Source organism: Grampus griseus (genome assembly GCF_964374135.1).
Source record: "Grampus griseus genome assembly, chromosome: 7".
Classification (NCBI taxonomy): domain Eukaryota; kingdom Metazoa; phylum Chordata; class Mammalia; order Artiodactyla; family Delphinidae; genus Grampus; species Grampus griseus.
The window spans coordinates 33778391-33804598 of NC_139001.1; the positions used below are offsets into that span (position 1 = coordinate 33778391).

At 41.8% G+C, this 26208-nt stretch overlaps 1 protein-coding gene across 1 annotated transcript in view; it reads left to right on the plus strand.

The window, feature by feature from the left end:
- The window catches only part of MPP4 (MAGUK p55 scaffold protein 4), a gene marked incomplete at both ends in the record, with an annotated part of 37516 nt that overhangs the window by 7715 nt on the left and 3593 nt on the right, over positions 1–26208 (plus strand). Inside the window, 14 exons of the mRNA XM_082658746.1 lie at positions 1851–1982; positions 2643–2724; positions 3902–3987; positions 5679–5750; positions 6200–6396; positions 9193–9257; positions 11822–11839; positions 12586–12624; positions 14753–14773; positions 17774–17788; positions 18922–18963; positions 20927–21097; positions 22896–22976; positions 26056–26149. Of these exons, the coding sequence (XP_082514872.1) occupies positions 1851–1982; positions 2643–2724; positions 3902–3987; positions 5679–5750; positions 6200–6396; positions 9193–9257; positions 11822–11839; positions 12586–12624; positions 14753–14773; positions 17774–17788; positions 18922–18963; positions 20927–21097; positions 22896–22976; positions 26056–26149 (1115 nt within the window). The remainder of the gene's footprint in view (positions 1–1850; positions 1983–2642; positions 2725–3901; positions 3988–5678; positions 5751–6199; positions 6397–9192; positions 9258–11821; positions 11840–12585; positions 12625–14752; positions 14774–17773; positions 17789–18921; positions 18964–20926; positions 21098–22895; positions 22977–26055; positions 26150–26208) is intronic.

Here is a 26208-nt window from a genome sequence, read left to right on the forward strand (position 1 = left end):
GCATAGCACAGGGAGGTCAGCTCAGTGCTTTGTGACCACCTGGAGGGGTGGGATAGGGAGGGTGGGAGGGAGCCGCAAGAGGGAGGGGATATGGGGATAGATGTATATGTATAGCTGATTCACTTTGTTATAAAGCAGAAATTAACACACCATTGTAAAGCAATTATACTCCAATAAAGTCGTTTAAAAAAAAAAAAAAGAACCTAGGGCTAAGATGGGAATAAAGACACAGACCTACTAGAGAATAGACTTGAGGACATGGGGAGGGGGAAGGGTGAGCTGTGACAAAGTGAGAGAGTGGCACGGACATATATACACTACCAAACGTAAAATAGATAGCTAGTGGGAAGCAGCCGCATAACACAGGGAGATCAGCTCGGTGCTTTGTGACCACCTAGAGGGGTGGGATAGGGAGGGTGGGAGGGAGGGAGATGCAAGAGGGAAGAGATATGGGGACATATGTATAACTGATTTACTTTGTGATAAATCAGAAACTAACACACCATTGTAAAGCAATTATACTCCAATAAAGATGTTAAAAAATGTTTTATTTCACAAGATAAACCTAGAGAATTTTCTCTGAGTTCCAACAAAGTTCTGTCCACCAGTCTCTGGCAGGGCTGTAGAATGACTACTTCCCCGTCTCGTGAAATGAAAATTGAACATACTGGGCCATGAGAAGGAACTCTTTGATCATACTCTAAAAGTGGAGGACTACTTTTTCTCATTCTGTTTTGCATGGGCCCTTAAGTGTCACTGATAATTAAACCAGCAAGATGTTTTGATTACTCTCCTCATTCTACCTTAATTGGGGAAACTATTACAATAGTTGTTTTGTAGTTCAAGTTTATAGGAGCACCATGGATTACATGGGTTTCCAGGAAATGAGAATGTGACAGAATACATTTTATCAGAAATGAAAGAATATATTATGTGTTCCTTACCCTCTCTCTGCCTTGTTTCCTTATCTGTAAAATGGGGGAGATAAATATACTTGCCTCACAAGGATGTGGAGAAAAGGGAACACTTGTATCAATAAGTTGATACAGCCACTGTGGAAGACAGTGTGGAGTTTTCTCAAAAAACTAAAAATAGAACTACCATATGACTCAGTAATTCCATTCCTGGGTATATGTCAAAAAACACCAAAAACACGAATCTGAAAAGATACATGCACCCCAATGTTCATAGCAGCATTATTTACAATTGCCAAGGTATGAACGTGACCTAAGTGTCCATGAACAGATGAATGGACAGAGAAGATGTGGTATATATATACAATGGAATACTACTCAGCCATAAAAAAGAATGAAATTTTGCCATTTACAGCAACATGGATGGATTTGGAGGGCATTATGCTTAGTGAAATAAGTCAAACAGAGAAAGACAAATACTGTATGATGTCACATGTGGAATCTAAAAAATACAACAATCTAGTGAATATAACAAAAAAGGAGCAAACTCACAGATATAGAGAACAAATTAGTAGTTACCAGTGGAGTGGGGCAGGCAATATGGGAGTGGAGGAGTGGTAGGTATAAACTATTGGGTGAAAGATAGGCTACAAGGGTGTATTGTACAACATGGGGAGTAGCCACTATTTTGTAATAACAGTAAATGGAAAGTAACCTTTACAAATTGTATTAAAATAAATTTAAAAAATTTAAAAAAATATATACCTGCCTCAGGATTATTGTGAAGATTGAGTTAATCCACATGAAACACTTAGAACTATGCCTGGCACGTACGTGTTGGTTGTTGTTGTATCTCACATAGTATTGAGTCAGCATCTTCTAGGTGGGTGTGTCCTATGTGTGACGTTTGTTCCCCTTTTCCTTCACTGTTCCCAGGCCTTGCTCAGCGCCCATGACACCGTGGCTCAGAAAGACTTCGAACCTCTTCTCCCTCCACTGCCAGACAACATCCCTGAGAGCGAGGAAGCAATGAGGATTGTTTGCATGGTGAAAAACCAGCAGCCCCTGGTAAGGAAATCATTTTACCTTTTCATTTAGGATTACACCAGGGTTAATTATGAGCTAAGTTATGTCTAGTAATTACTTGGGCAATATTCTTGTCTGTAGTCACAGATGTAGTGTGAGGCAATCAGACAATGTGAGGGAATCCATGATAATAATGGCGAAACTGTATGTTAATGAATTTTGCCTGTGATTTCAAACACATTACAGGTTGTAATGTTTTCACCAGGGAAGGTTTCTGCTTAGTGTTTTTGTTTTCTAAAAGCTGTGAGACATAAGAAATTCTTTTATTTTATTATTTGGCTCTGTGACATGTACATATATTTTACTCTGTTCTAATATATTTGCCTACGTTTTTTTCCTCTATAAAGGGGAAGCTAAGTAAGGCATTAATTTGATTTTCTAAGCATAATCCCTTTGATTAGGTTGTAATTGTGGGAGTTTTCTTTACCTTTGGAAGGATCTCAATATTCTTTGATGTCTATGTGGTTGGATGTAGACTTTCCTAGACCAAGGTTGAATGGCCTTTCCTTTTTCATGGCACAGTATGTATGGCCCTGGTTGGTATGAATACCCTTGTCCGAAAGACCAGAGCGACACTGAGGGAAGCCCCCAGGAAAGTGGTCATGTTAGGTAAAAAGGGGTTCTACTGTACTCTCTCCCCAGGGAGCTACCATCAAGCGCCATGAGATGACAGGGGACATCCTGGTGGCCAGAGTCATCCATGGTGGGCTGGCGGAGAGGAGTGGTAAGCTGGAGCAGCAGGGTGCAAGCGTGACCAGGAAAACAGGGAATGATTGTTTAATCTTCCCGGGGAAGCCCCTCTTTCCTAACTGAGGTTGAGCTTTAATAAGTTCTATTGCTTGGTTACTAAGAAGGAAGAAAGGAATATTCCAGAGAAGTCCCATTGCCCTTCCTCACTGAGTCCCTCCATTCTAGGCACTAAATTAATGTTCCCTTACTTTACATTCTCATGTAAACCTAACAAGGTAAGTATTATCAGGCTATCATATAGATGAGGAAACTGAGGCTCAAAGAGATTAACCACCTAACTTGCTCAGGGTTTCACAGGGTGAGTCAGGATTCAAGTCCAGGTCTGCCTCACTCTATATTCCCAACTTTCACGCTTCACTTGGTCCTTCTGTGTTCAAAAAGGCATCTCTCTTCCCCGTCTTCAAACACCTGTTGCTTGTCTTTTCTACCAGAGAACCAAATTTCCTTCTTTTCATCACTGTGCTTCTGAAACGAGCTGTTCTGTACCTGCTATGTGTGTCCTCACTGTATATGACCCTGGAAACCTGGTGCAGGGCTCATACCCCAACGTTCTTAGAGAAATTACCCAGGGACATCCTAGTTGCTAAGTCCACTGGCCCTTCTGTCAGCCTCAGTTTTATTTTTACTTCTGCAGCACATTTGATGTTGTTGACAACACCTTGCTTAAAATTTTCATCATCCTTGGTTTCTGTTCCGTGATGTCATCCTGCTTCTTATCTGCACTGTCTTACATCATATTTCTCAAGCCTCAATCTTAACCCTCAAGTTTCTCCACATTTTCTCTTTTGAAGAATACCCCCCATTTCCTTTTCATCTGACATTTTCTCATGACCCCGACAGCTTTATTTTTCGTGTTATCTTCTTACCAGAGTTCCAGTTCCATCTTACAACATCAGATTAGTGAAAATAAAAATATCACCACCACTTAATACCCAGTGTTGGTGGAAAGGTAGAAAAATGCAATTCTCATGCACTTTGGTGGTGGTGTAAATTGGAATAGCCAGTTTGCTTTATTATTATTACTTCACCATGAAATTTAAGATGTCAGAGCCTGCTTGGGTTAGCGCGTTTGTTAAGGAGCTTTGGGATGGCCACCGCCATTTGTGAGAGATTTTTGTACCCCTCTTTGTTTTGTGTTCCTGTTTGCCTAGGGTTGTTATATGCTGGAGACAAACTGGTGGAAGTGAATGGAGTTTCAGTTGAAGGACTGGACCCTGAGCAAGTGATCCATATTCTGGTAACAGTCTCCTCCTCGCCTTCTCCGTGACTCAGTGCCACGTTACGTCAGCCCATGGCGTGTGCACTGTGATTGGAGGGGGATTCGGGTCCCGCTAGGCAGCTTCCTCTCTCTAGGCCCCAGAACTTGTCTGTATCTATGCAGCTCGTCCGCCTTCCCCCATCCGCCTCCTCAGGGGATCGGGCCCCTTCTGGATACCTCCCTTCACAAGCTGCTCTTTCAGCCTCAGGAAGACTGCCAGACTGCCCAGCCCAGGTCCCTCAACACCTGGGTTTCTCCATTGGAAACTGAGCCCGGGGTGGGCAGAGTGAGACTGTGGAGGAGTGTCTGAATCTGAGCAAAAACCACCCCTTGGTCCCCTTACATGTTTATGCAGTTTCCTCGAGGCAGCTTTGGGGTAGAAAAGAAGTCACCAGAGGGTAGCATATGGGGAGGGGGACATCCCTGCTGGCCCTGCCACTGTCCTTGTGGTTGAAATGGCAGTGTGACCTGATTATATGAGCTTTTGGTAACTCTTTTCGGTTCCCATTCCCATCCTTCAAACCATTGCCCGAATCACTGTCCAGCTGTCAGTAGCCATAGCAGCTTTCCCCGCACACCTCTCCCCATGTACACCCCCAGGGTGGGGCCTGAGGTCAATTATTATATATTACATAGACTAGTGGTTCTCAAACTGGGTTCTTGGGGGAACTCTAGATTTTCATAGATGTGCCTTAGGGACTGAGAGGAGGAGTGGTATTATAAGGAGTATTATAAGGAGTATTATATAAGGAGTATTATAAGGAGTATTAGAAGTATTATAAGGAGTATTATATAAGGAGTATTATAAGGAGTATTATATAAGGAGTATTATAAGGAGTATTATAAGGAGTATTATATAAGGAGTATTATAAGGAGTATTATATAAGGAGTATTATAAGGAGTATACCAAGCACTGAAATATTTTGCAAACCACCGGGCAAGATTCTGTGTGGTGTAAAAGATACTGCACCGGGAGCTTAAAGGACTGTCAGTCACAGACACACATGCTTCCACCTCAGCCCTTTCAGCTCCAGCTGTGGAGTTGCCAGGACAGTGGGGTTGTGAAATTCCCAAGTGAGACCGAGATCTTTCTTGTTAATCTCTAGGATCTCCAATGCCCATCACAGTGTGTGTGACAGGGGGATTCTTACCTCTCCCATCAAACTAAGAGGCTCTCTGTTTCCTCCACCATTAGTTTGGAGACGTCAGTTCCCCCCAGAAGACTTGGGGGCCCTTTATCTTCTTCCACATAAGACTAGGCTGCCTGATGCAGAAATCATTTTTCAGGAAATAATTACTGACTGAGATAAGAGGAGGGAAAGTCAGACCAAGAGCTCCTCTCCTTCCTTAGTGCCTGTGGGAATAAGACCTTGCTGAGTGTGGTGTCCTGGCAGGAGCGAGATGGAGGGTCCCTGCGAGAAGCCAGGCCTCAGTGTGGGTTTTAACAGACCAGTGATCCTGGAAGTCCCACAGCAGGACAGAAGTGAAGCTCAATTTCTTCCTAATGTCCATTTCTGGGTGGTGATATTTAGCTGTTGAGCCCTTGTAAAAGCCCCTGTGGGAGATGTCACCATTTGACCTGCACACATTGAATTGTACCTTCTGTCTGCCAAACCCCAGTAACCCAGTGAACTCTGCGATTTGTCATTCTTTCCTCTGACATTTTCTAGGCCATGTCTCGTGGCACAATCATATTCAAGGTGGTTCCAGTTTCTGACCCTCCTGTTAATAGCCAAAAGATGGTAAGAATTTACTGAGCCTTCATACCCACACACAGGAAATCCTCCAATAACAATAACAACTATGATGTACTTTGTATCTTATTACTATCCTCTATAATGTATTGAAGATTTGTTCAATACTGTATTGCATATTTTTCGATACTGATGACATGAGAGGCAAATCAGTAAATGAATACAATAACAGGAGATGGGGTACCAAGAAGTTAAGAAGTAACATCAAGAATGGTGAGCATTTGAGCAAAAACTTCTCAGAGCTGAAAGATTCTATTCCCAAACTCACTTTTTTTTTTTTCATGGCTCTTAGACTCAGTTCAAGAAGGAAGTTCTTTTTGGTGAGGTTGGAGAGGAAAGATAGCACCAGTAGGTGGAAGAGTGGGAGAGATGGTTTTAAGTCTTAACAACCCGGAGGTAAGGATTCTTCTGAGGTGTCATTATGCACCTACTGTCAGGTATATGTTCGTGCCATGACTGAGTACTGGCCCCAGGAGGACCCTGCCATCCCCTGCATGGATGCCGGCTTGCCTTTCCAGAAGGGGGACATCCTCCAGATTGTGGACCAGAATGATGCCCTCTGGTGGCAAGCCCGGAAAATCTCAGACCTTGGTACCTGTGCTGGCCTAATCCCTTCCACGCACCTTCTGAAGAGGTAAGAAAAGTCATCACTCCTGAACTCAAGACCGAGCCATCAGGAAACAAAACGTTTTCTCAGGCTTCTGTTATTGCAGTTAAGATGAGAGAAAGAGAGACAAGCAGATAGATGAACACACACTGTTCTCTAAATCCAAATGTCAACTTGTCAATATGCTCTAAACATCTTAAACACCAAAGGGACCAGAATAATCGTATCAATTAAAAAGAGAGAAGAGTACTTGGGAAGCTAAATTAAACTTTTAAAGGTAGTTCTGACTCCCTCTATAATCTTTCAAGGCTGAGTTGAAAGCTCAGTTACTGAATCTCAACTTTCCACCATCACCTTGGTGCTATTCAGATCCAAGGAAGGGATTAAGGATAGAAAGAAAATAGAATGAGAGGTCCAAGACTCAGCCAATGTTAAGAGGTAATGAAGAAGAAAAGGAACTAGCAAAGGAGACTGAGAAGGAATGGCCGATGAGGCAGACCAAAATCAAGATGGTAGAGTGTCCTGATCAACTATGTCTACCACCGCTGAGGGGACTGAGAATTGACCACTGGATTTAGCAACAGAAGTCATTGGTGATCTTGATAAAAGCAATTTCAGTGGATGAGGTGGGACCAAAATCTTAGTAAAAGGGGATTTGAAGACATTGACAACAATGAGCATGGAAAATTCTTTGAGACATTTTGTATAAAGCAGAGCAGAACAATGGACAAATAGCTAGAGGGGAAAGTAGAGTGGTATGAGAGAACTTTTTTAGATAGGGTAGATAATGGTAATGGGAAAAATCCAATGAGAGGGAAAACTTTATGATACAGGAGAAAGAAGGGAACATTGCTGCTCTTGTTGTCCTTGGGGAAGCAGGAGGATATGTGATGGAGCCTATAAATAGAGGGGTTGGCCTTATACAGGATCATGAACAGTTCACCCACAGTAACAGTAGCAGTAGGGAATCCAGAGTGTGTGGGCACAGCTGAGGGTGAGGGATATGGTGGGAGTTTATGGAAGGTCTCTTCCATCTGCTCTTATTTTCTCAGTGGAATAAGCAATGTCATAAGCTGAGAGTAAGGGTGGGTAGGAGATATTGGGAAGGAAAGAGGAGAAAGCTTGAAAAGTTTCTATGAGAACTGGAGAGCAAATTGGTTAGATAAATACAGTATCATCAGCATTAAGGGCCCACTTAAGGTTAAAGGTCATAAATTTATAGTGATTCTGGCCAGCTTCCTGGGGGGCAGGGCCAGATTAGACAGGGAGTCAGATTTAACAGTAAATCAAGAGAGGGACAAGGGAGTGATTTTAATGAAAGACCATGACATTTAAGCTTGTTGAGGTGGGAGGTGACAGGGTAGGGTCAGTGGAAAGGAAGTCAGATCCATGGATTATAGGTCCCTATGGGGTTGATAGATTATTGGGGTTGGGAAGATAGGAGGTGCTGGTAGAAGAAAGGGATGCTGGAAATAGAAATTATATAGAGATTGTAGTTTTGGGTACTGAAAGGCCTAGGGTATGACAGTGGGATGCAGTGGCTGGGGTCATTGGAAGGTCATTGGAAGAGAGGAGATCAAAGAACCAAGAGGCCAAGGTGTTGGAAGGGACATCTTTGTGCCTAATAAAATCGTCATGCATTATGACAGAGCAGTGTTAAAAGCATGAGAGTTAGCAGGAATAATCTGAGAATGGCTTCCAGAAGAGTCGGGGAAATGGCTTTCAAAGTGAGGGCATCTAGGATATAGTCTGGAGATGGCCAGGAGAAGCAGGACACAGACCCCACCTCCAGGCCCCATGGAGTGAGGGCCTCATGCAGTGGTGTGCTGGAGCCAGCTCACAGAGCCTGTGTGCACCCTTCTCACACCCGCGGTCAGTGACGTCGGGGTGGCAGCTTGAAACCAGCCCCAATGGGAATATTGACACTAGAAAAACCTGCAAAGCTTTTTTTTGCAGGTTTTTTTGCAAGTCCAATGTCAAAGGACTCATCTACCCGGGCTGGTTCACCCACACGCCACTGGGAGTGGGAGAGGAAGGAGCCACCTCTCAAAAGGGGCAGGGGAGCAGTGAGCTCAGGGGGACCTGGGTTTAGTTAGAACGAGAAGGTGAAGGGCTCACTCAAAGTGCAGGAGGAGGTTTGAGAGATTCGCTGGAGATTTACTGCCAGTTCCAGAGGGTGTGTGAAAGGGCTTCAGGGAGTGGCAGGTGGTGGATGGAGCCTTACAGGGATTAAAGTGCAGAGGATAAGGGACGACCTGAGGACACACACAGGGATAAAGCCCTAATGAGATTAGTCCTCATGGTCTCAGAGCAGAGAGTGGCAAGGAGATTCCAGTGGGGGTCTTGCAAGGAGCACACAGAAATGGCAGGTTTACTAGATTAGCGCACAAACAAAGGACAACGGAAGGAACTGAAATTCATGTGGCTCTAAAGGGACTGTAGAGAGCATCACAGCCTGGGAGGGAGACCAGAACATGCGGTGAAAATTCTGAGACCAGCTGGAGCGGGCTAACATGCCAGAGATGCAGGAGCCATGGCTCATGCAGTGAAGCTCTGTGGCATGTGCACTCGTGGTCTCAGGCCAGATTTTCACCCTAAGTCAGTGTGACTCTGAAAAGATGCCGTGAGGTAGGAAAGAATGATAAGAAAGGGCCATACATTTGGAGAATGTATTTGACAGTGTGTTTGGAGGTGAAATCTCCATGTTCACTTGGTTGGAAGCAACAGAATTCTAGGAAACATTCTGTCCTGGATCTATTTCACCTGGGTGAACCTGGATTAATTTTTATTTTTCCTTCTCACAGTGTATTTCTTTTTGCATAGGAAGCAACGGGAGTTCTGGTGGTCTCAGCCATATCAGCCTCACAACAACCTCAAATCCACCATATGTGAGTGTGCTGACACCTCAAACCCAGCCTGTGCATCCCGAGAAAGCTCCCTCTCTCCCAGGGCTGGCTTCCCGCCCAACAGAGGATCCTTAAATGTCCCCATACCCCAGATAGCCTCCTGGCAGCCATCTGAAATCCTACCATAGACATTCATTCCTTTGGATTTAGAAGAGTTTTCAGTTTGTGAAAATGCAAATGTCCTTGTGATCACTCCCTGGCTTGAAGTCCCCTGAAGTGTCTACACCTAGTCCATACATTATACACCTACTGGCAAGCAAGGCTGCAGAGCGGCACAGTTTGTGTGCCTTTGATGAGTAAACATGGGACTGAATTATTATTTAATGAGTGTAGTTTGTTCACTTCACAGTATTTTAGATGGTGGCGGAGGAATGGTCAGCAAAGGGATTCATGGTGGCGAATGCTTGTGAACGACTTACAGCCTTAATGAAGGGTGTCAGTAGCTCATAGAGCCCAGCTAGAACCTGCTGATCAAGGACCGTCTGAAATGCTCTCTGGCAGGAGTTACAGAAGGGGAAGAGGTGCCCGGAGGAGGGAGAGGGAGAGGGGCACGGACAGGAGGCTGGGAGGGCACTAAAGTAAACATAGATTTGCCCATGGAGAGTCCTCATCCACTTTACTTCTCAATTCTCTAAGCCAAAAATTATTATTTTTTCCCTTGAAAAGATATGATGACAACTATAGAGATATTTTTGAAAGAAAACACTCTTAAAATTCCTTTACACTGACCATATTTTCATACTGTCTTCCAGTTATAGAACCATATTTTACATGGTTACAGTAACAGTTGCAATACCACTTTTTTAAAATTAATTAATTAATTAATTTTTGGCTGTGTTGGGTCTTCGTTTCTGGGCAAGGGCTTTCTCTAGTTGCGGCAAGTGGGGGCCACTCTTCATCGCGGTGCGCGGGCCTCTCATTATCGCGGCCTCTTTTGTTGTGGAGCACAGGCTCCAGACGCGCAGGCTCAGTAGTTGTGGCTCACGGGCCCAGTTGTTCCGTGGCATGTGGGATCTTCCCAGACCGGGGCTCGAACCCGTGTCCCCTGCATTGGCAGGCAGATTCTCAACCACTGTGCCACCAGGGAAGCCCTGCAATACTACTTTTTATCTTTTTTCTTTAACTTGACATTTTATCAGAAACATTTGTCATGATATAATCTTCATAGTGATATTTTAGTTATTTCCCCTGTGCTTTGAAAAGTTTGTTTATCAAACCAGATTGAAGTACTTCTTTAACCCATTTTCCTATTCTATTTATCAAAGGCATGTGAAAGTGCTAAGCTTCTAACCAATATCTGATAAATAGTAGGGCCATGGGTTGACATCTAACTTGCTTGCATAGCTTATGTGCCATTTCTATTAGAATTTTGCAAAGTCCATCCTGAAAAGAGTTTGCAGCCACATATTATTATCCTTACAAATCTCTGAGTCCAGGAACCCCAAGTATGGAGCCACTGAGTTAAAGGGTCACCTCTCACAGGGATGTTTCTTTTTTTAAAATTTATTTATTTAATTTATTTATTTTTGGATGCGTTGGTCTTTGTTGCTATATGCAGACTTTCTCTAGTTGTGACGAGCAGGGGCTACTCTTCATTGCAGCGCGGGGGCTTCTCATTGCGGTGGCTTCTCTTGTTGCAGAGCACAGGCTCTAGGGCTCACGAGCTTCAGTAGTCGTGCCACACGGGCTCAGTAGTTGTGGCTCACGGGCTCTAGAGCTCAGGCTCAGTAGCTGTGGTGCACAGGCTTAGTTGCTCCGCGGCATGTGGGATCTTCCTGAACCAGGGATCGAACCCATGTCCCCTGCATTGGCAGGCGGATTCTTAACCACTGTGCCACCAGGAAAGCCCCAGGGATGTTTCTCATGGAGCACATCATTTTCTAAACTATCAGGTCATTTCTTTTTAACTGTTGTAGATGATATTTCAAATAAATATTATTTTGTATCTTTCTGTTCTGCCTGAATGTTACCATGGGAAAAAAAATCTCAGGAAAGGGTTACTACTCAGGATGTATAGGCAACTTTATTACTCAAGAGTTATTGAAAAATTCCAGGCGTATGTTAGTTTACAGATGTTATTAAAAAGTTATTTACTGAAGATGCACTTGTAATTGTCATCCCTCTTTCTTTCCCTCCCTCCTCTCTCTCTCTCCTTCCTTTCTCTCCTCCTTCCTTTCTTCCTCCCTTTCTCTCTCTCTTTCCTTCTTTCCATTCAAGATTTGAGTTCCTAAAATATAATGAATAAATAATAAGCGCATTAATTCAGAAATGAATAGAATGCAACTCTTACAGAGCTTATTGGGATACAAGGGAATTGGATTTGCCAGAAGCAAATAGATCCCATTTCCAACAAGGCTCATAAATTTATTGGTTTCTATAGGATATTCACTTATCATTTTGTTACTAAATCTCCATTGAATTTTTAGAGAATAATTCTGGCACTTTGCTTTTCTTACTGTAGGTAAATTAATCTGATAAACTATAGCATAAACTATTGTGCTCGCTCTCTCTTTTTTCCCCTGCTTCAATCATTTTTCTGTACCCAGCGATTTCTATGGAAGAAGGTAAGAAATAGTATTTGTGGGGAAAAAAACTCATCTCCAAAGCCTCCTAGAAATTTCCTATAGTTTTCTTAATTCACTTCAATTTCAATTCAGCTATTTATTAAGCTCTTCCTGTGTGCCTCATAGTGTGCTAATCACTAATACCCTAATTTATAAAAAGATGTCAGTCAAAAGAACACACACTGTGTAATTGTTCTTAACACTGAGAGGAATAAAAGAAAAGAGAACCAACATTTACAGGCAGCCCCAGAATCTAACACAGCACATGGTAAGAATTCAATGAAAGTTGTGAAACTGATCCTCTGTTTTGTTTCAACTGCTTTGTACACAATGTCTAAAAATAACCCTGTAATGGAATTGTTATTGTTCCCATTGTATGGATGAAAAGATTGATAAGGTAAGAACATTGTCAGAAGTTGCAAACAGCTGTGGTCTGGATTAAAGCTGCTCTCTGTCTGAAGGGCACTACATCAGGGGCAAATGGGGCCTCCAGTTATTACCTCTCCCCTTCTCCATGCTCAGACACCAAGATGACTCATTATGATGCCAAACACACACACACAAGCAAGAAAGCAAGACGCTGTCTACTTGTGGAGAGGGGAAAAGAAGAGAGAAGAGCAGTCCCCTTTGCCACCATCCACATTTCATCCCTGAAATTGGAAAGGCCATAAGCCTATACATAGGGAATTTCATTTGTGATACTAACATTTTAACTTCAAGCTTTCCCTTTCTATGCTCTTTTATAGAAGATGACATGAAGATCGACGAGAAATGTGTGGAAGCAGGTAGCATTTCCTCTTGATACATTTACCACCAGGAGAAATGTGAAGCAGCTCAGCTACAGATTTCCTGAAGCAGTCAGTCAAAGGGGCCACAGGCCTATTTTCTGGAAGAAATGTGTAAAATAAATCCCCCACCGCAGCCTTTTTCTGTGGTTCTGACACATGGAAGGGAAGCACAGCTGCAGGAATGTCTCCATGCTTCAGACCAACCTTTTAGAAAGTGTTCTAGAAAGCAGTATTCTGGAAATGATCACAGGAACACACAGGAACACTCAGGTGTTACATTGTGAAATACTATAAAATATTGAGATATCAGATTTTTATTTTTAAATTTTTATTTATTTATTTTATTATTATTATTATTATTTTGCGGTACGCGGGCCTCTCACTGTTGTGGCCTCTCCCGCTGCGGAGCACAGGCTCCGGACGCGCAGGCCCAGCGGCCATGGCTCACGGGCCCAGCCGCTCCGCGGCATGTGGGATCCTCCCGGACCGGGGCACGAACCCGTGTTCCCTGCATTGGCAGGCGGACTCTCAACCACTGCGCCACCAGGGAAGCCCGAGATATCAGATTTTTAAAAAGCAAAATATCTATTTTGTTATTGTTTGATACCATGTTCTGGTAGATTCTAGTACAGATCGATAGCCATGTGTTCCACATTTCTGAGAAATACTTCACATTTCTGTTCTTAGATTTTTTTTTTGGAAATTGGGAGAAGATTTTTCAAATTTAGTGGCAGAACTAAGATTGGTTCAAGAATCACTAGGATTTTGTTGGAAGACTAGTTGAAGAGTCTTTAGTCTGATAGGTGACTTTGTCTTGGCTTTATGGGTTAATCTAGTTTTTAGACATTAAATAATGATATGAAATGTTTAAATACTGGGTATTTCAAAGATTTACATGTATTTCCCAGAACAGCTACAGAATAACGCTGACATTATATTTATTTTACCAAGTACACATCCTGGGTTTTTTGTTTTTAACTTGCAGTACTATTCATTTCCCTTCTGTAATTTTAATTAAAATGTTTTATTAGGTAACACATTCACATATTTAAAATTCAAAAACTACAAAAGTATATTCAGCAAAATTCCCTCTCTTCCTGTTCCCCTACTCAGTTTTCTTTCTTGAGGCAGTAAATGCTCTCAGTTTCTTGGGCATCCCTCCAGACATATTCTGTGCAACGATGTATATTTTTTTCTCCTCTCCCACACCCTCATTCTCACTTCTTTTTAAAACACAAGTGCATGTAATCTTTGATGGTATGCTATATACACTGTTCCGTTCCTGGCTTTTTTGCTTAATAATACACATCCTGGAGATGATTCCATCGTAGTACATAAAGAGCCTCCTCATATATTTTAAACGGTTTATTGGCTAAATAAGTTATTGTGCATTTATATAATCACTTATTGGTAGACATTTGAATTATGTCCAATCTTTTCTATTATAAACAATGCTAAATATATCGTTTCACAAATGTGTGTATACCTTAGATGCAGCATTGCCTGATGTAAGGATGTGTGTGTTGGTAACATTGCTATATATTTCTAATTGCTCTCCATAAAAATTCTAGTTTTTTTATGCTTAATGTCTCTCTAAAACACTAACGAGAATCATTTTAACTGATGAGGGACTTGGTTTATCTCAGGTATTTCTCAGTCACCTAAACAACCCTAACCCAACCAGGCCATTCATATGCTCCTTCTTCTAGCCACACTCCCCTTGCTTAGGGACCCCCCAAAGCTTCAAGCAAACCTCTAGCAGCAAAGCTGTATAGAATCCAACCATCTATTGGTGTTTACCATGACATTCCACCTTTTCCTTCCCTCTGAGCTTCTTTTTAATTTAATTTTATTTATTCTTTTCTATTTTATGATTTTATTTATTTATTTTAAGCTCCTGCTGAACCCCTTCTTGTCCTCACAGCCCCACTGCTTATATATACTCATTTAAGGCTTTATATGCCACAGACACACCACTGAGTTGGCCTTGATTTAGGAAAAACATTTTAAAAGTGGTGTGTGTGCAGAATCGTAGGGTCAGGGAATTAGACTGTTGAACTATAGACTCAGTATGGATAGTAATGTAACTATACTTTTGGTTTTTTGCCTCCGTGGAAAACCATAGATGAAGAAACATTTGAATCTGGTAAATAAAACATGAATATTTTATACTGATTTTTAAATGTATATTCCAAATGTTGGTATAACTTAAACACTTTTAATGACACAATAATTGCTTAAAGACATCAACAGTATAGTCATGAGATATTGTAAACTTCACCATACGCAGTGCTTCTCATTAGGGACATTTTGGAACCCTATGGGGGCATTTTTGGGTTGTCACATTGATTGGGGACACTACTGGCCTTTAGCTGGTGGGAGTCAGGGATGCTAGATGACCTGCTGTGTGTGAGACCATCCTGCATGATGTCCTGAATGTCCTGCTAGACAAAACTCATTAGGAATCTGAGTAAGTAGTTCTTTAGTACACAACAGTGATGTAAGTTTTCACAAGATGTAACATGAAAAGCTCATTGGTTTAGAAGACAGTCATTATGGAGAGAGACATTTAAACAGAATAAAGACATTGCCTTGAAATTACCGAATAATTTATTCCACACATTCTAATCCATACTGATATTAAATCAACTGGAAAGTGAGGTATCTATACCAAACCAATTATTTTCTTTTTCTTTAATATGTTATTGCCATTATTGATGACACATGGTATAATCAAGTGTCTGTTCCTCAACGTAATGTTGACGTTATTAGTAACAAAGTAAGTCCCATGGAGTATTTTGAAAAACTGGCAGCCTTTTGGAGCATGTTAACATTACTAACTTGCTTCCAAGTGTATGATGTTTCCTCATTTTCTCCATTTCATCAGCGCTCTGGCATATTACACCTACCTCAGTTAAGGCAATTTCCCTCTTTCCCATATATACCAATAAATCTGGTCTGTTATCAGAACACTCTTTGTTCTAGTCTCCACTCGTTACTTTGCTCTTCTATTTTTCTATACTTCATATAAGGACTATTTTCTGATCTTCTCACTTCCTTTAAATCCATGCTTCTTCAGTATAAGTAGGTATAAGCATCTAATAGTTTATGTCTTCTAGAGAAGCCATGCCCAAAGATTTATATTTTGAAATATATACTTTTTGAAACACGTACTTTTAAAACATAAATTACTTCCTTTTAATTTTCCTTTACATTACAGTTAGAGCATTACGTTGCTGTTTTAAAATGATGTGTTAGAATATATCTATGAATTTCATTTTTTAAGCTTAGAGAGATTGTTATAAATATTAGTTATAATGGAAGATAGCATTGGGACATCCCTAGCGGTCCAGTGGTTAAGACTTCGCCTTCTAGTGCAGGGGGTGTGGGTTCAATTCCTGGTTGGGGAGCTAAGATCCCACATGCCTCACCGCCAAATAATCAAAAACATGAAACAGAAGCAATATTGTAACGAATTCAATAAAGAGTTTAAAAATGGTCCACATAAAAAAAATCTTAAAAAAAAATGTATTGAGACACATGGAGTTGGGAACTACTCACCTAAATTATTTATGTACCATTTATGTTGCTTCTAAATTTCCTATTTTCAATTAGATAGTTGGCTTGTTAGGGGTAACCTTCCCCCCCGCCCCTACACTGCTGCCCAGCTTGTGGGATCTAAGTTTCTTAGTCCCCGGACCAGGGACTGAACCCGAGCCACGGCAGTGAAAGCGTCAAGTCCTAACCACTGGACTGCCAAGGAATTTCCTGTTAGGGGTAATTTAATGATCTACACTTGGTTCAATGTTTGGGATTGGTTTAATTTTTAATTCCCCTGGATTATAGTCATCCTTCTTTGCTCTGTTCAACGCATCATTTTGTTGGGAGACACTCTACATGCCAAAGTTGTGGTTGAGGCTTAGAGGTATTGTGATGTCTGTGAAAGGAGAGACAATGTTGCAGTGGTCAATGCCATGGACTGGAGCTGGATTCTCCAAGCATGAATCCTGGTCCAACTAGCCAGGGGTCATCTGTCACGTAACCTCTCTGCCCTTCAGGTGCCCACGTCTAAAGTGGGAAAAATAATTTATATAAGTAAAGTGCTTAGAATGTAAGTGCATGAGTGTTAGCCAGCATTTTAATGAAGAAGTAATAGGGGCAATCAGCAGCTAGTTCTCTAATAACAGCACTGCAGAGGAAAGTGTGCAGCTGCCCTTAGTTACTGCAAAGCACTCCTTCTGGACTCCTCTTTGTTGAAAGAGTGAGAACTCTCAAGTACATTATTCTGAATCCAGCTCACTTGGGAGCTCAGTTAAGGAACAACTGGCACCCAGCTGGCATTTTTTCTAAATAAATAACGACAGTCATTCATGATGCTTAATTCTGTTACTTAGAGCATTTAATGGGCAGTTAAGTTTCTTCAGTTTTGGTCCCAACTCTTCTCTGAATGAAGTATCATGTGACCTCTTTGGATCTTTCTGGATGGTATAGTCTAATTAGGAATGCCATTTTAAAAAACAGATAAAAACATACACCCCCCAACAAAAACCAAACAAACAAAAACAGGGGTGATGGATGTTTCGAGATATCTAGAAAACAAAGAAAACAATACACTCTGTGTTCAGTTGCACCTGTCTTCAAGGGACCAGCTGGAGATGGAAATGTGTGACTGGACCCGGACAGGTAAGGAATGAGAACACTTGTTGCAGAGCTTCCCCAGTGGCCCTTCCACCACTTCCTCGCCTTCACAGGGTTGCAGCTAGATGGCCTCTGGGAGAGAAGGGAAGAAGAGGCTCAAATCGGTTGCCTTGAAAATTTCTCTTTCAAGCCCCATTCTTTGCCAACCAAGTAGAGAGGAGTCTGCATGGATAGAAAGCCTTCAAGGAGAGTCTAGATAAGCAACTTGCAGGAAAAGTTACTGTCTGCTGGGCAGCAGAGGCAGGTCCAACGAGTTTCTGAGTTTCCAGTTGTGTGTTGTTCATTTGCCTTGGCAGGTCTTGCCCAGGTTACAACTTTCTCTAAGGGTGACATGAATGCCTCACTTGTGTCATTTGTCGTCATTGTTATTTGTCTTTATTTTGCCAACTTGATCTTCTCAAAGGCTTAACTTTTTCATGTCTGTTTCTTCACTTATCCAAATCTCCAGAGGAACTTTCAGAAGGTGACTACTCATTTTTATGTCCTTGATAAGCCAAATAGAGCTCTGTTTGAGATCTTTCAGTGCCTCAATATGAATACTTGACTGGATATATTTTAAGATAAGATATGATATTTTAAGGGTGAAATCAGTGATGAGATATACAATGTCATAGAGAATATTTTTAAATGAACAATGAAAGTAATTAAACTTTATTACTGTATCCCTAAGTAAACATTTCCTTTTAAACTTATTTCCAATTTTCAGTTAGAAAAATATGCTTACTTACCAGAAGATGGAATTGATATTGGTGTGTTTTCTTTATATTTTAAAATGGGTGTTTAAACACAAAGCTTAAGGAAGAAAGGTATATGTCCGTTCATTCTATGAACAAATGCTCTTTCTATATTATTTCGATGATCAGAACAGAGTTGTGTAAGTGAAAAAGAATACATGTTAGTAAAAAGTAATTTGAAAATGATATTTTTATAATATTTTTTCCCAGAGTTTTGGACAATTTTTCTGAGACCCCAGTGGAAGCAGAGACAGAAGTTTAAACAAGCTCTAGATGTTACTGCTGGGCACAGTTTTCCTAACTTTTGTCTCTCAGAGTCCTGGACAGTCAGAAACAATTTGCAGCCATAAAACAAATACTAATTTCATACAGAATGAACCACCTCATAAGGGAAAAGAATAAAAACCCATTTCTAACAAAGAGATTAATTATCGGACCTACAGAACACCATATCTATGAGTTAAAGCCAAGACCAGTTTATATGTTTCCTTTTTTGAAAATCTGTTTTCTTTGGGTACATTTAAAAATGCATACCCAAATTTATGTTTTTACTATGACTCAATATCTTTCTTATAACTTTAAAGAAGACTATGATAGTTTTTTGTTCCAACCATACTAGACAGAATACATTCAGTGTATTGCTAAATTTCTGGATAGTGTCTCTATATAGTTTGGTGCATGTGATAGGATGGAAAGTGCTTAGGACGTTTTTTAATAAGGCACTCAAGGATAAAGTCAGCTGTGCTGCCATCTACTGAAATAGTGTCTCTTGAAGATTTGAAGATAATTTCATGCATCCATTCTAAGTAAAGTTCTCGTTCTCCTCTGCCATATTCTGTTCCTGCCATTTGCTGTGTTACAGACAAGGAGGAATTCGTTGGCTATGGCCAGAAGTTCTATATTGGTAGGTAATGATTAATAAAAGGTGGGTCTTTGTCACTTGCTAAGTTATATTCATATGAATATAACTTATTATATGAATTATGAATGAGCCCGACTCTTCTGAAAGCTTCTTTTGCTGATGGATGTTCCCAAACTTGTTCCTTGTTCTGGTTTCTCTCTATCCTTATTTAAAAAAATAATCAGTATTTTGATGTGTTGATCATTTATTGTAATTCATCTGGTTTATATTGGATATCTCCTAATTATTCATCAAACACAAGTCTTTTGTTTTCTTCCAGTCTGTTCCATAATGTATTCACCTGACTCTAAAGAGACCAATTCTCTGACCACTACACTTATTTTTTATGTTCATGTTTCCATGAGCTGAGCAGAGCTTTCTGAAAGACCAGGCACCTTCACCATTCATTTAAAACCATGCTGGGCTTCCTCCTCATGTGAGACAGTGGGAAAACAGCAGGGCTGCAGGGTCTGTAAAGCAGAATGTTGGTCCCCAGGTCTGGATGCACATTGGAATCACTGGGGAGCTTTAAAAAAAATGGGGCCATTTTTCTGCATCCCTTCCAGAATAATTCAGCCCAAAAGCCATTAGGCAGGTTGAGTAGGGTAGGCATCTACACAAATGTGGAGAAGAAGCAGTCTAGAGTGGGGCATCAGAGCTTGAGCAGCGTGGGGAAGGCATCACTGCAGGGGTGATGGCAGCCTGGAGCAGGTCGTTGGAGCCAAAGTGAGTGGGGCAGCTGCCACCACTTGGGTCCTGACACCTCACAGCCTCTATAACTATGCCCCCCTTACCTAGTTTGGGCTTGGCACTTCCTGCCAGGCTGCTGGATACTATGCGTCCCCCATCCTGCCCAGGTGCTGTTAATTGATACAATAAGTAAATGTACTGAGGCGAATAAGAGCTAGATTTCCCACTCTTAGAGAAAGGAGTTACCCATATGGAATGGAGGAAGGCTAGAATGAAAACTGTAGTGTCGAACTGGCATTGTAGGCATTGGTGTGAACTCATGGTGTTCAACACATATAGATACAAGCAATGTAAATGTGTGTGTATTTATATATTCACATATAGTCCCTAGCTCCATCTTCTGACAGGACCTGGGAATGGCTCTGAAATACCAGAAAGCCCTGTGATTCAGTAGGCAGATTATGTGGGATTTAGGAGTTTGGAAATCACCACTAAGATGTCCAACTCTGCTACTGAGCACACAGTGGTGGGCAACCACCTAACCTGCCTGTGTCTAAGTGTATCCACCTGAAACATAAATCAAATCATGGCACACCCAACCCTCCACCGTCCAGCGACTTCCCATCCCACTTTGACCACAATCCAACACTTGACCAAGTCTCTGTGTGGCCTCCTGGCTTCCTTTCCAACCCCATTTCCTACCACTCTCCCTACTGCTCACTGCCCCTCAGTACACAGGCCTCCTTATCTTCCTCAAGCACTCCAAGCAAGATCCTTTCTCTGCACCTTTGCAATGCTGTTTCCTCAGCCTGGACTGCTCTTCCCCACAGACGCCTCCTCACCTGGCTCCGTTACATCATTCAGAGCCCTGCTCAATGTTGACTTTTCAGAGACGCTTAAATGAACCTCCAACCTGAAAAAGCATCCCGGTCACTATCCACTTACCCTTCTTCTAAGCACTTATTTTTGTTGCAGTTTATTTTTCTCTCTCCTCCTGCATAAAATGTAAATTCCATGAGGAAATGGGCTTGGTTTAGTTGACCACTGTATCCCCAGCACCAATGCCCGGCACATAGCAGGCGCTGGACGCAACTTAGAGGTCACATGGGGGCATTTTGCTGTTTTCCTTTGTATGGCTTCCTATCTTCTACCTTCAGACAGATGTGTGTTAATTAACTCTTCCGGATCACAATCACCGCATGCTCCTTCCGGTGTGAGACAGGAAGCGACCTCTTCTGCCCTGGGTCTCACGTCCTGTGCATTTCTTCCCTCGCAGCCGGTTTCCGTCGCAGCATGCGCCTCTGCCGCCGCTGGTCCCACCTCAGCCAGCTGCGAGCCAAGGTATGCGGCGCCAGCACCTGCTCCGGTGCAGCGGGCGCCCCGTACGAGGAGGTGGTGCGGTACCAGCGACGCCCTGCAGACAAGCACCGCCTCATCGTGCTTGTGGGTATGTCCCCGAAGGCAGTGTCTCCTCATCCATGGCGAGGCTCTCCTGGATTCAGTAGTCTTGCATTGGGAGTAGTGGTAACAGTAAGAGTCTTTATGGACCTGCATATAAACACCTTAAAAAAAAATAAAGCCTGGGCTTCCCTGGTGGCGCAGTGGTTGAGAGTCCTCCTGCCGATTGGGGGGACGCGGGTTCATGCCCCGGTCCGGGAGGATCCCACATGCCGCGGAACGGCTGGGCCCGTGAGCCATGGCCGCTGAGCCTGGGCGTGTGGAGCCTGTGCTCCAAAACGGGAGAGGCCACAACAGTGAGAGGCCCGCGTACTGCAAAAAAATTAAATAAATAAAGCTTGTTTTTTATGTGTGTTTATAAATAAAACGTTATGGATCATGCTTTGTCTACAGTTGAATGCAGTATGCCATGGTGTATATGAACCTGTGTAATAAGAAGATGTAGTATGATTAGGTTATAAGCGAGATTTTTTTTTAGTATCTGGTTTAGAGTTTGTTCTATAAGCATAGATGAATGTTTCCCCCCAGACTGGATCATTAGTCTATATTAGAAATAAAAATGCTTAAGATTCATTCCCTTAAGAAATTTGTAACCATCTCCTTTAGAAATGCCTAAAAGTCTTCTGGACTGTATCTTTGGTGCTGAAGAACAGGGCAAATAGTGCTGGGATGATCTACTTTTTCAAAAAATTTACTTTATGTATTTTTGGCTGTGTTGGGTCTTCGCTGCTGCACTCTTGTCTTTCTCTAGTTGCAGCGAGCTGGAGCTACTCTTCCCTACGGTGCACGGGCTTCTCATTGCAGTGGCTTCTCTTGTTGCGGAGCATGGGCTCTAGGTGCGTGGGCTTCAGTAGCTGTGGCACGTGGGCTCAGTAGTTGTGGCTTCTGGGCTCTAGAGCGCAGGCTCAGTAGTTGTGACGCACGGGCTTAGTTGCTCTACAGCATGTGGGAGCTGCCTGGACCAAGGCTTGAACCTGTGTCCCCTGCATTGGCAGGCGGATTCTTAACCACTGCGCCACCAGGGAAGCCCTGAGATGATCTACTTTGTGACGAAGAGCTCTGCAAAGCTGGTTACTGCAGCAGTAGGAACTTACCTCTTACTGCCATCTTCTCTGTGTATTCCAGTTGTGATCAAGGCAGGCCCCTTTGGAGCAGAACAACATACCTTACAGCCAGGACCAGCTACAGAATTTTTAGGATGCTGGGCAAAATAAAAATGCAAAAGCCCCTTATTCAAAAATGATTGAGAATTTCAATGTGGGAGCAGAAGAGCATTAAACCAAGCGCAGTAGCCTAAGCATGGGCTTGTGGACCACACAGTTCTCTGCTCATGAAGCCAGCCCTTTCTCCAGTTGCACATGGGGGTGCTGACTCCACCATCTGTCAGGAGATGTGTCCCTGAATTCTGTAATTGTGGAAGCTGGTTGTGATGTGATAGGAACTTCATGGGAAGAGAAAAGGCAGCTTGTCTCAAATGATCTGACTCGAGGCCAGAGAATTCTGAATATCCAACATTAGACGAAGTTTGCCGGGGTGACAGGTTCCTGCAATTCCCTACCTCATTTCTGAATGTTGGAGAAGTGTGGGTTACTCCATGGGTCACCAAGAAAATTCCCAAGAGTTTTCTGGGAAGAGTTTATTTCAATTCATGAGAATGGAAACTATGTTATTTCCCCAATACCATGTGCTCTCAAGTGTCTTCAACAGGAAGACTGAAGTGATGATTTCATCATGTAACTCTACTTATCCACCTCTAATAATTTCCATATGTGGTGTTTTGTGTTTAGGACCTTCTGGTGTTGGAGTAAATGAACTGAGGAGACAACTCATTGAACTTGATCCGAACCGTTTTCAAAGTGCTGTGCCACGTACGTTTACTTTTTCTTTCATAGGGGTTCATGTTTTGGTAGAACTTTCTTTGCCTCTGCAGATGTACTCATCTCACTTAACTATGTTATACCATCTTTGTTGTAAGAATATAAGACACAAGAGATAGTCCTCAATATTTCTAACTATATTTATTTTAATAGAGGAAATTGATTTACTAGCGTGTAGCCTAGCTAGGCTTTTAAAAGATGACTCTTCTTTTCATTTTTGAGCAATCATATAGATAACCTTTCAGGGAAACTAAATATTTAGCAGTAATGGATAACATTCATTCAGTACTTACTATCTTTCTGGCGGTATGCTTGGCTTTTTAAATGCTTTATCATATTTTAAATTTTAATACATGCACATATAATTTTATATAAACTATAAGTATTATACCATCCAAGCTGGAGGAGCATGTGGGTGTGGGTGCTTCCCCTTCACCTCAAGGTAAGAGAGAAGAAGTTAGGAAAACCACTTAAAGAGCTTAATATGTGTTCCCTGCTGTTTGGGAGACACAGAAGACTGGTGTCAGAATTATATCTGAAAAATCTAAAGGATGAGAGCTTAGAGGAAGTGGCCAAAGGCTATATTTTGGGAGGTAGCTGCCCTTTTAGAGTCTGTCACAGGAAAAGAGTTGTGATTTTTCCCAAGGACCAGATCTGGGTGGATGACGTGGAAGAAAGTCAGCCTGGGGTTGTCTTGGTTCTTGCCCAAGAGGAAGCCTCTGTAAAAGGAGGCCAAAACTGAACCCCCAGATACCCGAGGGTGTGGAAGAAATCACAGATGGCTAGGTGGAATAGAGATGGATTTGGGATATGCAGCAGCGCTGGTGGTGGTGGTAGCCTCTGCAAAATAAGCCACTACATCCTCTAGGAGATAAAGAGCCAGATTTAAACATCTGCCAGGTCTAAAAGGAGCCAAGAGCAACCAGCATCTGCATCAATTAAAGTAAGAATTTTCCTGTGCTGCTCACCTCTCCTCTCTCTCTCTGCCCTCTAGCCTTGCAGAGTTATAAAATTGGGGGAGGAGAAGTAGAAATGCAATGAAAGGGAAGAGAAGAACTGAATCAAACTCACTTTCCTGACTTCTGACTTCTCTGATGGCAGGCTTCCCTGGGTGAGGCCAGTCTGAGCCCGTTGTGGGGAGAAGAAGCCTAAAATATAAATGAAGTTCATAATTTCGATTATTACATGGGAACAGAATTTTAATTATTAAATTGAGGCTGAGTTTTTGGCATGAATGGTAATGAACTTTTTTTAAAACCAAAGAGCCATCAGGAGAGTCACGGGAGTTTCATCCAGGGCCAGGGAAAACAAAGTTGTTTTATGATCACATTCCATTGGTTGTGCCTCCCAAGTGCAGTTTACATATGTAAGAATGGACACTAACCTCAAAAACAAAAACTAATAAAGAAATCACCATTTTCAATAATCTGGATAAAAATAAAATGCCCACAGAACACAGAAGAATTGTTAGTTGTCTGGATAACCATCATTCAAAGTGGGAATATGTCGTCCATATTTTGCTTTTTAAATTTAGTGAACAGTTTTAAGCTTAAAATGAATGCCTTAAAATGAATTATGCACCAATTCACAGACTTTAACCTACCATATAAAATACAGTCCAACAGAAGCCAAGGAGAAAGGGTCATCTTAGGCTTATATTAACATAATTTACTATCACCTGAGAACTAGAATTTTTTTCAGTACAAAGCTTTAGAAGAGGGACTTCCCTGGCAGTCCAGTGGTTAAGACTCCACGCTTCCACTTCAGGGGACGCAGGTCCGATCCCTCGTTGGGGCACTAAGATGCCGCATGCTGTGCAGCATGGCTAAAAGACAAAAACAAAAATGCTATAGGAGAAGTGGCATAACTGTAGGAACTATAAGGATATAAAGAGAGGCTTGAATAAAGAAAAAACAAAAATGACCCCCAGATGACCTTTGCTTTCTGAGCTTCTTGAAATGTCTGGAACTCCTTTTATCATTTAGGGCCTGTTTCAGATTGCTACATGGTTGTTTCCATGTGTTGATATCATCAGATGTTGATCTGTTTCATCCTTAAACTTTATCAAATACACATTGTTTTATGAATAAGGAGAATTTTTGTAATACAGGTTAAGGGACTAGCAACTTTGCAGTAGATACAGGTCACAGAGTTGGAACCGTGTCTTATTCATCTTTGTGTTCTAAGAACCTAACATGATAGCGGGAACACAGGCACTCAGTATATGTTAGTTGAATAAATGGATGAGCAGACAATGAATCACTTTTAGGTACTAAATGAACTCCTATGTTCTACACCAGGTACTATTTAGGCTGAAGAATCTATAATCAAAGTGGTGATATCAAAGAATCAGACTGAATCCAGACTCCACCAATCTTTCCTTTCTGGAGATCACTAAAACTAATCACCATCTCACTTGGATATTAATGTATCTGGGCAAAACTGCAGACTGTCATGAGCTTTCTCCATTTCAAATCTGCGACAATCTGGCATAATAGGAGACATTAGTCTGGGAGGAGTCAGGACACCTAGGTGCTTGTTTTCAACTTTGTTTTTCATTTGTTTTATTCCTGTGAGCAAGTTAGTTACTCTCTAAAATCTTCAGTTACTTACCAGTAAACTACGGATAATAACCTTTTACCTAGCTACGAATGTGAAGGATGAAATGAGATCTTGGGAAATGCATTACCTAAACATAAGATATTGCTGGTTTTGCTACCCGGGGGCCTTAGCCACCTTAGGGCTCACATATACTTCACTACTTCCTGTTCTGAAGTAACAGCAAGAGTTCCCTTAGGGCCTTCTTATCTTGGCTTAATCCATAATGCACTCTGGTCTAGTTTATACCACGAACACTTAACAAAGTCTTATGATTAGCTGATTTTGATATGAGAACTTCTACTTTCTTATCACCAGTCTGGCTCCCTTTTTTGGTTCTAGCATTAAATTTATCTATCCGTTTATGTATTAATTTATTTATTTTGATCAGACATCTTTATTCAAATGCATATGGGTAGTAAAACATTTTGAAGATTCTAAAATCTTTTTTAAAATTCCCTTTTTTTGTCAGATACTACTCGTTCCAAAAAGAGTTATGAAATGGATGGCCGTGAGTATCACTATGTGTCAAAGGAAACATTTGAAAGCCTCATGTATAGTCACAGGTAAGCTAGACGTCCAGAATCTGATTCTCCCCTCTGGTTGTTTAACATTCAAAATAGAA